We start from the raw sequence: 14,703 nt of genomic DNA on the forward strand, positions 1-14,703 counted from the left end.
AAGTTGCTATAAAATTTAACGGGATGTTGTGAAAGTAATGGGCCTCACCTTAAGATATGTTTGGATAGTTTTGTTCCTCCATTGGATGCAAGCAAAAAGGAAATGAAAAATCCCATCAGAAATGAAGATAAGTTAAATTATATATATTTTTTCACATAATTAAATTGTAGAGAATCAAAAGCCCAAAACAGCCTTTTTTAATTTGGGCTCGAAAGCCCAAACGCGAATCAATGCCTTGCCATTGCCAGTACAGCCCGACTCCGCACGTGTCACAATTTGAGCTCTGTAACACGCAAAATCCTATGCAACTGAGTCGCAAATCCTTATTCAACATTTGCCGGTAACGCACTGATAAAACCCCTTGTGCAGCTGAATTGAGAAGGGCAAGAAACCCTCAGTAACTTCTCATATCCAAACCCTTCAATCTGACTAGCTTTTCTTTCCTCTATTTTAAGAAAATTAATTATTATTTTGTTTAACATCTCTCTCTCTCTCTCTCTCTCTCTGAGGATTTCGCTTCCGCTTCGTTTTGTTTCCAGGTAAGTCGTACTTCAATCTCACTACATATATGGTTTCTATATCAATTGTTTTATTTCTTTATTTTGGAATGTGTTCCATTCTTGGTACTATTTTTCCCTTCCTTTCCTTTTTTTTTTTAACATGTATTTTGTTCTGCTTCTAGGGTTGTTCTAAAATGTAGACTGGTTATGATTTGTTGGTTTTTTTCCCCTCTTTTTACGATGTTATTAATGACTCATTTTGGGATACTTTAATTTTCCTTCAGTTAGTAGGGTTTTAACTCTTACTCCGTTTGGTCGATGGGAAAAGAAAAAGAAGAAACAAGGAAATATAGATTTTTTTTTTTTTCCTAAAAACTGTTGTGGTTTTGGTTGGTTTGGCAAGAAAATGAGAAACCCTGCTCAACAAAGACTATAGATATAGAGTTTTTGTAAGTTGGGTCCCATATAACTTATAATGGCTTTGCCTAATATTCTGTCCTTAGTACATTTTCTTTGCAACTTATGGAGCAGAGTTACTATGATCGTTTTGTTATACGATATAAATGTTTTGAGGTCAAAACGTGTGAGATAAAGGAAGGAATATGACCTGTCTCGAGGCTATGAACAGTTTTTTTTTTAAAGCTAATCAAGAAGTTATATTCATATAGATAGGCAAAGTCCAGGTAGGCAGGTACACAAGAAGTATACATGAGGTAAACCTAGCTAGAGGTTACAATAGAAAGAAGAAGGTTCTGGACTCTAAGCCTGTTACAAACTAAGGCCCCCGCCCATAAAAACAATGACTTAAGAAAGAAAACTTTTAGCTCATCCATAGTTCTCTCTTGATCTTCAAAGCTTCTGGAATTTCACTCTGATGTGAACCCCAATCGACTCGCTTTGAGACCCAACAACAGTATTCTAAATTTGGACCACCTTGGAGCCCATCACACTCCCTCCAAATACACCAACACGGACCATTCTCCAGATTGCCGCTACTTGAGAGTTGCCATGTAGTCCTCTCCAGCTTGCTAGGAAATCCACCAATCTAAAGGCTTGACCCAAGACAAACCGATTCTTGAGAAAAAGTTGTCCCACATGCACCTAGCCACTTCACAGTGTAAAAGCAGATGATCTACTGATTTCCCTTGCTTCTTGCACATACAACACCAATCCAGCACAATTACCTGTCGTTTTCTCAGATTATCTATAGTGAGGATCTTATCCAAGGAAGCTGTCCAAACAAAAAAAACTGTTTTTGAGGGAGCTTTCGTTTGCCATATGCTCTTCCACGGGAACAAAGTCCTTCCAGGGCTCTTTAGTGCTTGATAAAAAGAGCTGATAGGGAAAATACCTTTCTTGGAATGGCTCCAGTGCATTTTGTCTCAGGTGCCCCCTGAAATACTTACTGAATACAATGCCGCAAAAAACTCCGTAATAGACTCCAATTCCCAATCTTGGGCTGCCCTATTGAAATCAACATTCCACTGAGGGGAACCATTTGAAAAGGCCAAAATATCGGCCACTGCTGAACGGTAACTGGAATTTAGTAGTCTAGTAAAAGATGGATTGTGTAATCTGGAGGCTAATAAAAGATGGATTGTTTAAGGGTTTCTATCCTGTTACTTCTAGAGTTCTAAGTTGCTGCCAGATATCAAAATGATTTTATTTAACGCTAAGGAGAAAGAGAAAATAAGAAGAAGATGAACAAGGCATCACAATAAGCTTTTCTAAGCATGATTGACATCTAGGACTTCGTTGGGTATCCGAACCCAAAGGCTTAAATTTTGTTGGATGATTTAATTTCACTTAACCTCGATGCAGGCCAATGCTGTTTTTCCTTTTTTCCTTCATTTGTTTATAATGTCTTCAGAGAAACATCATTTCTGCTTATTTGCAGATATCAGTTTACCCCAAGTTATCGTGACAACAGTTCTGAAGTTTTTAGTTTGTTGACTACATTTTTCAATGGGGGATGCCGAAAATGCTCTTCCACCTTCAAAGAAGAGGGCCGCTGGAAGGGAACTCAATAAAGATAATGCTGGTCTTGATGATGAAGAAGATGCTCCTGAACCAGAGACTGGATCTTTCAAGAGGGCCAGCGAGGGGGTGCTGGCAACCAGAAGAATTGTCAAAGTTCGTCGAAACCAGACCACATCAGCCCCCTCATCCAATCCATTTGCTACGATCCACTTAGTCCCTCCTCCAGAGTTCAATGCAACCTCGTCTGTTACGAGTGTTGCACAGGCTGCTGGTGAGGAGAAAGTTTCAGATGAGGTAGATGAAAAAGATGAGGAAAATAAGCAGTCAGAGAGCAAAACTGATGAGGCAGAGGATGAATCTCCAGCGCATGAGGTGAATGCTGTGGAGAAGGAGAGCAGTAATATTGGAATTGAGGCAGCCGAACATGATGAACAACCTGCAAAAGAAGAGAAGTCCGAAAATGAAGACAAGAAAGATAACAAAAGGGAAACTGTGAATTCAGGTGTGGAAGGTACCCCTTTGCGCTCATTCCAACAACTTTCAAGCAGCCAAAATGCCTTCACTGGTCTTGCTGGAACTGGAATTTCCACTTCTACCTTTTCCTTTGGTTCTATTTCGATGGATGGGTCTAGACCTGGCACTGCTTCTGTGTCTCTTTTTGGAGGGGGAAATGATAAGCCTTTCAGTCTGAGTCTCTCTAATAATGGAAGTTCTTCAATTTTTGGCACTTCAGGGGCTTCTACTGTTGCTAAGACTGAGCAAACTGGCTTCCCATCAATGCAGGAGATTGTGGTCGAGACTGGGGAAGAACATGAGGAAGTGGTTTTCACTGCCGATTCAATGTTGTTTGAATTTATTGATGGAGGTTGGAAGGAACGTGGGAAGGGAGAACTAAAAGTGAATGTCTCCACAACTGAGACGGAAAGAGCCCGACTTGTTATGCGAGCCAGAGGAAATTATAGGTTAATTATGAATGCCAGTCTTTACCCAGACATGAAGCTCACAAATATGGAGAAGAAAGGCATCACCTTTGCCTGCATTAATAGTGCTAGTGAAGGGAAGGATGGCCTCACAACATTTGCTTTGAAGTTCAAGGATGGTTCCATAGTGGAGGAGTTTCGTGCTGCTGTTTCTGCGCATAAAGGTAAGGCGTCTACAGTTCTGAAGACTCCAGAGAATTCTCCCAAGGCTTCTGATGATTGAAAGGCGTTCCCTGTTAATGCATGTCTGTGGTAGTAGTCCTTCCTCCCTTCGGAAGAGAAGGAAGTTTTAGGGTTTGGAATCCTCGGCCTTTATGTTGCAGAGTTAACAGAGTTCTCTCCATCTTGTTGTAGTTTAATTTCAAGTCCCCAACAAAAAAGAAAAAAGTACAATTGGATTCATTTTGGATAAATCTCGGGTTCGGACGGCATAATTGGACCTTGTAAGACATTGATGTTGGTCACAGTTCCATGGTTGTCCCCTAAATCTGTGGGATATATATCGATCTGCATTATGGATATCTTCTTGGTCCCAAAAATCACGAAGTGGATAACTATTCTGATATTGTGTTGAACATTGTATTAAACGATGTCCTTGTGTCTACTCTGTATTCTTTTTTTTTTTTTTAATTTTTTTACGAAGTTTTACTTTTTAACACGATGATTCCTTGTCTGAAGATATTTATACTGCATATTATTTAAATAGAATTATTAAAATTAAAATTAAAATTTTATAAATTTGGTAGACAATGTGGCATAAATTCATTGGCTAATTGGGACAGGCTTCAGATTCACCTTCCCTCGGCCAGCAGTCCAGAGTCAGAGTCTTGTAGCATCTGACGACTATAAGGTAGCCCAATCTCACGTGCGGACGCTGACCAAAAGCTTGCTTTACCAAGAATACCCCTATGAAAATTAGCCCTTTTTCTTCTCTGAAGAAAGACCTGTTTTCCTTTTCCCTTTCCTATTACAAGTCTTTTCCCTTACAATTGCTGACGACAACTAAAAATCCAAAAATATCCTCTTGCCCTTTCTCTCCCTTTAAAAATCTAGGGTTTCTCAAACTCTGACCTTGAGGTCCCAATTTATAAAACCCTAATTGCCTTCGATTTTTTGTCTTATAGGCCGTCGTTTTCTCTAGATTTTCTCGAATTGGTTTTTGGTTCTCTAGTAAGTTTCCGTTTACGGGGGGCTTCTGCTTGTTTGGATTGCCTGAAAGTCCTTTATTTGGTCTTTCGGTAGTGTAGGGATTTTGAGGATTTTTGTGCTTCTTTGGTTTTGATTTATATATTGTTTTCTAAAATTGGTGTTTGGTGACGGCGAAAGTTTGGGATTTTAATTTTTATTAGAGAAATTCATGGCTGCGGCGAGTGAAGAAGAGGTTGAGTATGAGAGCGATCCAGAGGAAGTGAAGAGATCGTTGGCTATGCGGAGGCGGGAAGCAAGTGATGATGAGGAAGGCGAAGGAGAAGGGAGAGAGAAGCCGAGGGTGGACCGGAGCTTTGGGACTCATTCCGACGAATCGGACGGTCAGGGTGGGGTGGCGGATTACGAGGATGAGGAAGAGTTGGATGAAGAAGAAGAGGAAGACTTAGAAGATGAAGAAGAGGTTGAGCTAGATGGGGATGGAGGTGAAGAAGAAGAAGCGGTTTATAGGGACGGAGGCGTTGAGGGAAAGGCACGTGTTGGTGGTAGGATCGACTCAATAGTTGCAGTGGTGAATTTAAATGAAGCGGATGGTGATGAAAGGAGGTCTATGGATGAGTTGGCAGAGGTGCAAGCAGAGGATCGGGCTGAGGGGGAGGAGGAGAAGAAGGAGAATGAGCCCTTTGCGGTTCCCACCGCTGGGGCTTTCTATATGCACGATGATCGGTTTAGGGACAATGCTGGTGGTAGACACAGGTATATTTTTGGTTTTGGGCTCATTTCTTTTCAGCACAGGCATGGTAGTTTATTATATATAGGAATGTGTTTAGAGTCTCGCTAAGAGTCGTTCAATGCTGGTAGATTATATTTTGAGTTTAGGTATAAAAAACAAAAAATATTAAGAATGAGGTGTAGTTTGAGGGACCCTTGTGCTACATTTTGGAGTACGCCAAATGAACACCGAATTATGTAATGTGGGCATTTGTAACGTGTGGGAATGCAGATTTTTCTATAGAAGGTATGTAATTGTCTTGTTGCACTGGTACCCAATAGTATAAGCAGGGTGGACTTGGCACTGCCTTGCACCTCTGGCAATGATGTCGGTGTTGAGGTGCTTTTGGTGTTTGGAAAATGCTATGTACACCGCTTGATGCTCCCGTTGCCTGCTCCCGGTTGATGTGGCACCCCCCGTGGCATCAATTTTAAATCAGTCGTCTTCCTTTCTTTTGTTCTCTCCCTCCCAAAAACACTCTCCACTTCGTAGCTTATTCCTCTGCCCTTCCATCCCCAAGTCTTCCATCCCAACTCAATTTTTTTTTTTTGATCAGTCGGCTTCCCTTTCTTTTGTTCTTCTCTCCCAAAAAATAAACCCTAACTCTACTCTCCACTTTGTAGCATTTTCCCCTGCACTGGGCAAACCTCAGCTTCGAGCTTTCCATCCCCGAATCTTCCATTCCAACTCAAATAATCAATCTCGGCCGTGTATTCCAACTCAAATGCCTGGGTTCTCAACCTGACAACCAACCCAAGAGCAACAAATATTAGAAATTCATAACATTGCAACGTTAAACCCAAAAAACAAAATTAAAAATAATAATAATAGAGAAAGAAAGAAAAGAAGCAAAAAATTATTAAAAAGAAAAAAGAAACTCACTGAGGAGCAAGAGGCGCTATGATTGGAGGCTTTATGGATGAAGGAGATCTAAGCGGAGAGGAAGAACTACAAATGTATATGGATATATATTAGAAGGAAAGGATCTAACTTTACGTTCTTTTACAATATTTTTCATCAGACCTTTTCTAAAATATGTTTCGGATATTTTGGTTATTTATCTGATATTTTCACGATCTTCTCTGGTTGAGTTCCGTCTGCGGATACAAATAGAGGGCGAATGAGTTGCTGGACAGGTGAGAAAAAGTTTGATTGTTCGGATCAAACGTACCTTTTGCTATCTTTTTCGCCGAGGGAGAGTGTGCAAGTGACAGAGGTGTTGGGGATTTCGACTTCTGAAGAGGAAATTTTTTTTTTGGGGGGGGGGGGGGGGGGGCAGAAGACGTTTTTTGCCTTTCTTTCTTCTTTTTTTTTTTAATTAAAACACTTGGCTCGCCACATCAAGCGGGAAGGAAGAACGGTATATTTGAGCGGTAACTGTAGCATTACCCTTTTTGTTTTCAGAGTATTACTGAATAAGTTAATTTTCCTTGGCTTTAAATGCCATCAATTCCAGGTTTATTTTGTCAGAATTTAGATGACGGAGGCATTATTTCTTCATTTTCCACATACTGACTTCCTCCCACTCCCTTGATTCCTTTTTTGATGGATAAACACAATTTTATTGAGCATAAATAGACAAATGTTTGAGTATACGGGATGATTCTCTACAGTTTCCATGAACTGTAGGAAATTTATTAGGAAATTTGAATTTTACTGTTGCCGCTTTATAACCCATTGCTATTAGGGAATTTATTGTAAACAATGATTTTAACATGATTATTGAATTTTTAGGCGCACACGTGGTGGAAGGAGGTTGTGGGAGTCCAAAGATGACCGGAAATGGGGGCATGACAAGTTTGAGGAAATGACTTCGCAGGAAAGGCATTATGAAGAGGTGATGCATTACATACATGCAATCTGCGTGAGGGATAATGTTTTAAATGTTGCATTCCTCTTCTCCCTCTCTCTCTCTCTCTGATATACTTTTTTTTTTTTATACATATTTTTTATGGCATGCACTTTAATATAACTACAGGGTCGGAGAAATTTTAAGGGTCCATATCGAGGTCGTGGTAAAAATCGAGGTATTCATCAAGGGTATCCAAGAGGGAGTAGGCCTAAAGCATATAACGACCAAAGCCAGACACCTAAGAGTGTGAGAGGACGGGGGCCCAGACGATATACCCCTACCTTTAAAGACAAAAGTCAGGCACCGCCAGCTGAAAACAAACGGTAAGTATGAAATTTGAACTTGATGGCTTTCATTCAGAATTTTCAGTGTGTTCTTCAGGCTGTGCTTAAAATTTACTGTGTTTGCTGATGTTTCAGGTCTGGGAAGCCTCTTGAGAAAACTTCACATACAAATTCTGGGAGAGCTTTCATGCCCGTGTCAAGTGTGGAATCTGAACCTGTTCCTGTTAGGAGACAAGTGTTTGCATCAAGCTTGAATTCTGCTTCTCCTCCATTTTATCCTTCTGGCTCTTCCAATAAAGACATCACTCTGATGCAGAAAACAGATTTACAAGCTGGTAGTTCCAACAGAAGTCTTCACCCAGCCGTTATGGATGATGGTTCTTCAATCACACAAACCAATGCATCTCTCCGCGGGAAGAACATAACTGAATCTGTCGGCATGGACAAGCTTTATATTGACGAGTCCATCAATCCAGGTGCTGGGAAGCCTTTGGCTAATCTGCAAATGCCACTTTCGGGATCCTCCTTAGTCAGTACTACACAATCTCCTCCAACTAAGGGAAGGGGTTTAGCAGGACAGATGAATTATCAACCGGCTCTACCTCAGAACCAAGTCAATAGAGTTCCCCCTTCAACGCAATTCCATGCAGTTCAGAGAGGTCCTGCTCAAAGCAGAGGTCAGCCTCCTGTGCAAGCTCCTGCACAACATGCAAACCAGCGTCCTGGTAGTGGTTCTCAAGCTTCCTCCCCTCCAAAAGTGGGTCTTTCAATAAATTCTTATGAACCTGAGGAGGCCGAATCCTTTTCAGAATCAAATAGCTCTAAAGGTGCATTGGTTGGAAAGGGAAAAGGCAATACTCAACGTACTGGGATGGGATCTGTTATGTACAGTGGCACTCAGGTTATGGGAGCTACTGGTAGCATGGCTGTTAGTCATGGAGATCAAAACTTTACCACAACTCCCACGTTCCTGCCAGGTGAAAGTTTCTTGGATCTTACCTTCAATTATTAAGAAGAAATTTTGTTTGTGGAAAAATCTCTGGAATGTTGTTCAAAGAATCCTCATTTTTGGATTCCATAAAAGGTTTTTTTTTCAAATCTAGTTTTCTTTCTTGTTTTCCAATAATTTAAGTGAATAGTTCTTAAATAAATTTTTGGATTTGGAAATGTAACCTATTTAATTGTACCTAACTAAATATGCCTCGATTATTTTATGAGCTACTGGGAACTGCTTCATTAGCTTGAATTATTTTTCTAGATCTATGTAATTGCAAAGTTTACGGAATCGGAGTCTATTTTTTTCCTCTATTGAACTTTATTCTCATTCATCCCTGGTTTGGTTTACTTGCAGTGATGCAATTTGGAGGCCAGCATCCTGGTGGTATTCCTGCTGTTGGTATGGCGTTCCCTGGTTATGTTGCTCAGCCACAACTTGGATTGGGAAATTCTGAGGTGACATGGTATGGTAATCCTTTCATTTTAAACTGCAGTTTCTTCTGTGGGTCGCCTTGTTTTTCTTTGGCTCACGTGCTCCATGAATGCAATCTTTTAGTTTTTTTAATTAGTGGCTAATTGGTACTTCCTTTGGATTAGGAAATATCTACTCTCTATGTTTTTACAGCTGAGAGGAGATTCATCTCTAGTCAAGGGTATACCTAAGTGTCTTCTTTCTGATTTGGAAAAAAAAAAAAATTCACTGCCTGGTAGTAAAATTTCTTTGGGGTGGATGTTTAAATGAGCGACACTTTTTTTTTCGTTCTTCTTTCTACATTATCTTTCCTCCAGTTACCACTTGTATTTTGTCTATTTTCAAAGGGTAATAGTGATTTTCATTTTCTCATTCTTCAGGCTACCAGTATTGGGTGCTTCAGGAGCTCTAGGGACCACATATCCCTATATTACTGTTGATGGCGCTTATCACCAACACCCATCGGGGCAGACATCTTCAATGGGTGCCTCAAGGTTGGTAGCATCGTCTGCATGCATTTGATAATTTACAATGGTCAGGGGATGATATGCTGGCTTTTGTTTTGGCCTAACCTGGCAATTTGGTGTTTAGTGAAACGTCATTTCACTTTAGTTCCTTTGTTAAAATGCTTCGAGTCATTGCCAAATAGATTCATCTTTCCTATTTTGGCATGTAATCGTTGCTCCTTCCTCTGGAAGTCGATATTTTGATCATGCTAATATTGACTAATGCCATCGTTCCAACAATATTTCAATGTTTTAATCTTTTTTTTTTTTTTTTCTTTGTAGCAAAGAAAATAATTTGAACAAACCTAATAAGGAATGGAAGCCTTCACAGAGGCCTGGTAACTTTGCAGCTTTGCACTTTTATATCATCTCTAATTCCAAAATACTTCATTTCATCATTTGTTTTAATTTTGAACCCAAAGTAACTTGCTTCCCTGCAGAACTTGGGAATGATGAATTCGGGCAGCGACACAATAAGCCTCGCAGGCAAGTTGGAATACTTGTTTTTGAGTGCCAAGAGATCTTTAAGGCTCTCCTAAGTGTCTCCTGGCACCACATTCACCCTATCCTGGGTGGGGTGGAGGGACATGATCCATCCTGCTATATATTTTTGCCTTAAAAAGAAAATTTTTAATTTGCCTTTTTTCCTATCCATGCAGATACTCAGAAATGAACTTTGGCCAGTGAAGTACATAGATATTACGGAGTTTTTAATAAGCAGATAAAGGTTCACTATCACCCAATTTAACTTTTGTGTTGTGTGCACGTTGCAAAATTCTGAGTTGTGATTGCTGCATGCTGCAGGCCTTCCTCCAGGCCCTTTGTGGTATCTAGGCTTTTGTTCTAGTGCACTCTGGGCTGCAATAGGTTCCATGATATTTTAGGTAACTATTCTTGCTCTTATTAATGTGTTTTTATCTCTGTATTTTGGATGTTGCGACTTTTATCTTTTTATTTTCACAGTGATAACAAAATGCATTTCAAGGTTCTTTAGTTTGATATCTCAACATTTTTTACTCCATCCCACGCAATTTATTGTCTTTCTACAATTTTTATTGTTTATTTTTTTAAATACGAGATTTCAGATTTGTGTTTCATGCTATGCTCTTCTCCTTTCCCCCTTTCTCTTTCAATGTATGCATTCAGTTGGCTAGGCTATTACGATCAAATTTATGATTCAGTCTTGGGGCAAGATCTGTATTGTGGGGTTGATTGTCGTTTGATTTAAGCATTAATCAAGAGTAAAGCTCAGAAACGGTCGGGTGTCTAACTCATATTCGCACCGGCCAATAGGAACACAGCATGTGGCAGGTGTATTTGTCTTACAATGAACCACATCTTATTGTAAAAAACCTTGAGACTTTCCCTCTTCTCTTGTGATTCTTCCTCTCTTCTGCTTATCCTCTCCCCGGTTCTACCTCTCTTTTTTCATTCTGCTCTTCAGTTTCTTCTTTTTCGTTTGGTTCTTCCAATTCCACACGTTTTAAAATCTTATCCATTTTCTAGACCATCAAATCTTATACATTTTTTGGACACTTCTGAGGCACTCCTCCATTGAAACACGTACGTACGATGCATAATTTGTTCAAAATGTCTTATAATTGTCATTTTCTTTAATTAGATAATTGAGTACTGTTTTTGAACATTAGGCCGTGCAAATGCTTGGAAGAATTTTCTTCTATTTTGTTTATACCGATTCTTGCTGTGTATTCCATGGTAATTTGTTATGAACCTGCGTAAATGCTTGCTGTGATGAACCTGATAAATGATTACTGTGATGTAACGGTGAATGCTTCTTGTGATGTAATGAGGAAAGGTTAGATTACTGGGTTGGTTTGCTGTATTCAGAAATGGGAATGGATGCAAGATGTTCGATAAAATACTCAAATGAGCTGATTTGTATGATCCTGATCAACCCCTGTGGAATAACAACCCCTCAGATTCTTTGGAAGCTACAGGGGAGGAGGCCAACGGGGGTGGTGGGAGGAGGAGAGAGAAGATAAAACTGGAGAAGAGAGGAGTTGTGGTCTCCGGGGCAGTCTTGAAAAGTAGTGATCTGCTACATGCGGCTCTATTCACAATATTACTGAAATTCATGTGTGGCATGTTGTTATTCGCTGGTGTAAAAAACCACTTGACACCAGACCGGCTCCAAGTTCTTCTCATTAATCAATACTCTGGACCCATGATGCATTCTCTTAAGGTTTTAGTTTTGTGCTTAGCAGCACCTGTGATGGGTTGTACCCCCACCAAAAAGATAATTGCTGCTCTATATCTCCATTTTAATTTGCACCTGTATTTACTATTTTTAGTCTGTTCTTGCAGTTACATATGACGAACACCTGCTCATGCCGCACTAAATAATTTAAGACAATATGGCGGCTTGACGGGTGGCAGTATCTTGTTTAAACGTGCGGTAGGAATATGCATCAAAGGATAATCACCAATGTAGTGGTCCAGCAAGTTAACATTGGATGAAATTGTGATAATCCCTTGTTTGTTTTTTTCCCCCTTTCAGGTTTTCCTGTGGTTTGGTTTTTCAGTGAAGCTTGTGAGAAATGTTGGCTGGCTTCCAAAAATATAAAGAAAAGGCAAAAAGAACAAGATTTGTTGTGCAGCATCCTATTGGTCAGTGGAGTTGAATTTTTCTATTTATATAAATGGTATGGTTTTTATTTTATTTTATGTGACAATAATAATTGTTTTGAGAGGACCTTTAACGAGTGAGAATTTCTCCAGTTGACTTGTAGCTGGCGATGTTGCAGCTAATTAGTTTTAGGACTCAGAATGGGTTATTGATGTTTTAGCAAAACTCATACGTGATAACACATGTTTTTCTAGGCAATGCAACGCTTGGCTGTATTTTATTATATTAACCTTCTTTTGTGTGCTTCTTAGGGGGGGGTGGGGGGGAAGTACCTCAATGGAGAGATACAATTCCACAATCAAGGCTATGTAGTTTAGGAATACGCGAGCAAAATAAATTTATGCTGATAAGGGAAAAAGTGAGCACGTTCTTATTCTAATTGCGCACCCTCCAGATTGCTATGACGAAAGCACATTAAGTAAATGGATATTGCCAAAATACAATAATAAATGTGTTCCAGAGTAAATTGTAAGCTCTTTTGTTTTAATTTAATACGTGAAATTTGAACTTTCCTGTCCGTTCCCATGGTTTTGATTAGTGATGCTGATGTGGAAGTTAGAAACAAACTTGAAAAGGAAACATGTAGGCAAGTTAAGATAACGATGCTCTTAATAAAGGTTTGCCAGTGTCCGTGACAAACTGACAATAATGAAAAAATAACGAAGACAACAACATCACCCTGACTGTCTAAAATGAGTTACTGAAAAAGCCAACAAAAAGTACAACAAAAAATACACAATTGGCTATTTAAGATTGTCATTTTGTCCCAAACGGCATCTCCTTGGTAACAAGCAAGCTCTATCTGTCTTGGCATACTCGCAAGCCTTCAGAATTCTCCATTCATTTGGAAAATTTCTATAGGTTTAGAAAGGAAATCAAACTAGAGTAGAGGTTGAGCTTTTGGAATTATGGTAGGTCGACTCATGAATATTAGCAGCGGTTGCATGTCGCACTGTGTCAGACCCTTACTTGCTATTGTCACTCGTGGTATATTTATTCAATTAATCTAATTTAACATCACCCTTTTAACATGTAACAAATAACGAGTTTAAGGCACGACCCTCAAATTTTAATTTGATTGGTGCAAATTCGTGAGTGCATAAATGACTGAAATTTGGAAGTTCTCTCTCAAATCTCGAGAAAAAGCATTTTAAGGATTTTTGTTTAACATTATTCATGATTATTGCATATATGTTTGGGCATCAGCATCTTTTTTTTTTTCTTTTCTTTTTTTAATAAAAATATATTATATATAATGATTTAATCCCAATTTTCTACAGCAATAAACTTCTTTCCACAATTATAATTTCGATAAAACAAATATTTATCATTTTTAACGCATCTCTAAAATGATTAATTCCAATGTAATATTTACCATGTTTATACAGAAAAACAGAGCACCCCTTTTTTTTCTTGGTCGGGGGCTCTGCGCACATTATTTGTACTTACACAAGTAATAAAATAGGACCATCTCTCTTCAAACACCAAACTTTCGCAGAATCATAGCTAAAAAATTAAATAAATAAAGAAGAAAAAAAAGGAAAGAATACAAACGCTTTCACAACAACTATTTTGACTCGTAATATTTTTATAACAAGGAAAATGCCATTTTTCCCAACACTTTGAGGCTGCATTTGAGTCTTGAATTGAACTCAATTCTTTATAAATAATATAGTGAGTTGAGATAGTAGAATGAGTTTTATAAGATCCATCTAAGATGAGTTTATACATGTTTGGATGTTAATATGAGTTTAATACTATTTATGAAAAATTAAAAAAGATTATATGTCTAATGTGTAAAGAAGTGCTAAGTTGTAAAAAGTTATGGATAGATTTTAAATTGATATGAGTTTAATAATTTAAGAATTGTGTTTGAATGTTAGATTCAACTTAAAGTTAGATTGAATTGAATTGATCTCAGTCAATTCCAATAATCTAACTAGTCCTTGAGGCTTTGTGTGATGTGAGAAAAGAGGTTTATTTCTAAAGTTAAAATTGATTCCACCGCATAATGCTTGTTAAGATGCTTTTTATTTCATAATGGGCAGCCTCCCATACCTTTATAAACCATAGCCCTCATCAGCATGCCCAAATGCTTGGTAGATTTTCCGAAGGACCCTCTCACTAGTTCTGTTTTTTTGTAATTTGTAACCAGACCATGTATTTCCCGTTTAATTTAATGAAACTTGCTTTAAAATATATATAAATATATATTGTCTTGGAAAAGACCACCTACCTACATATATTTTAAATTGTTTAAAATAGAGATTATCCATTTGGTAAAGCTCGCGTAGACCATATGCCTCAATTATTATTATTATTATTATTATAAATGAGTACATAGAAGTCACACGTCATGATATAAACATCTATCAATCAATTTATTATAAATACAAATCAATTCTCGTTATATTATATAAAAGAGACAAAAAAAAAAAAAAAAAAAAAAGATTTAAAAGCAATGGACCGGTGGGTCCGTGGTGGTTGGTGCTGTTAAACAATCAAGCAGTTTAATGGTCAGGATCCATTTAGTAACACCCTTCCACGCCTGACGCCCCGACGGCAGCC

General features: G+C 38.6%; 2 protein-coding genes across 7 annotated transcripts; both read left to right on the plus strand.

Annotated features, from left to right (window-relative positions):
- Positions 1-296: 296 nt before the first annotated feature.
- On the plus strand, positions 297-4,064 carry LOC122282721 (nuclear pore complex protein NUP50A-like). 2 transcript variants are annotated; one of them, XM_043094722.1, is made up of 2 exons: positions 297-539; positions 2,398-4,064. In XM_043094722.1, the coding sequence occupies exon 2, from the start codon at positions 2,466-2,468 to the stop codon at positions 3,681-3,683; it is 1,218 nt and encodes a 405-aa protein (XP_042950656.1). In that variant the 5' UTR covers positions 297-539; positions 2,398-2,465; the 3' UTR covers positions 3,684-4,064. The 2 variants fall into 2 exon arrangements, with proteins under 2 accessions (XP_042950656.1, XP_042950664.1); XM_043094730.1 differs by having other exon boundaries at positions 375-397.
- A 355-nt stretch (positions 4,065-4,419) lies between these two features.
- On the plus strand, positions 4,420-12,358 carry LOC122282694 (protein MLN51 homolog). 5 transcript variants are annotated; one of them, XM_043094702.1, is made up of 12 exons: positions 4,420-5,362; positions 7,113-7,215; positions 7,357-7,553; positions 7,650-8,491; positions 8,866-8,974; positions 9,363-9,476; positions 9,771-9,826; positions 9,929-9,974; positions 10,148-10,215; positions 10,293-11,691; positions 11,814-11,904; positions 12,007-12,358. In XM_043094702.1, the coding sequence occupies exons 1-9, from the start codon at positions 4,818-4,820 to the stop codon at positions 10,173-10,175; spliced, it is 2,040 nt and encodes a 679-aa protein (XP_042950636.1). In that variant the 5' UTR covers positions 4,420-4,817; the 3' UTR covers positions 10,176-10,215; positions 10,293-11,691; positions 11,814-11,904; positions 12,007-12,358. The 5 variants fall into 5 exon arrangements, with proteins under 5 accessions (XP_042950636.1, XP_042950627.1, XP_042950619.1 ...); XM_043094693.1 differs by having other exon boundaries at positions 10,293-10,372; positions 11,337-11,904; XM_043094685.1 differs by having other exon boundaries at positions 10,293-10,372.
- Positions 12,359-14,703: the final 2,345 nt, after the last annotated feature.

This window comes from Carya illinoinensis, chromosome 1 (genome assembly GCF_018687715.1).
Source record: "Carya illinoinensis cultivar Pawnee chromosome 1, C.illinoinensisPawnee_v1, whole genome shotgun sequence".
Taxonomy (NCBI): domain Eukaryota; kingdom Viridiplantae; phylum Streptophyta; class Magnoliopsida; order Fagales; family Juglandaceae; genus Carya; species Carya illinoinensis.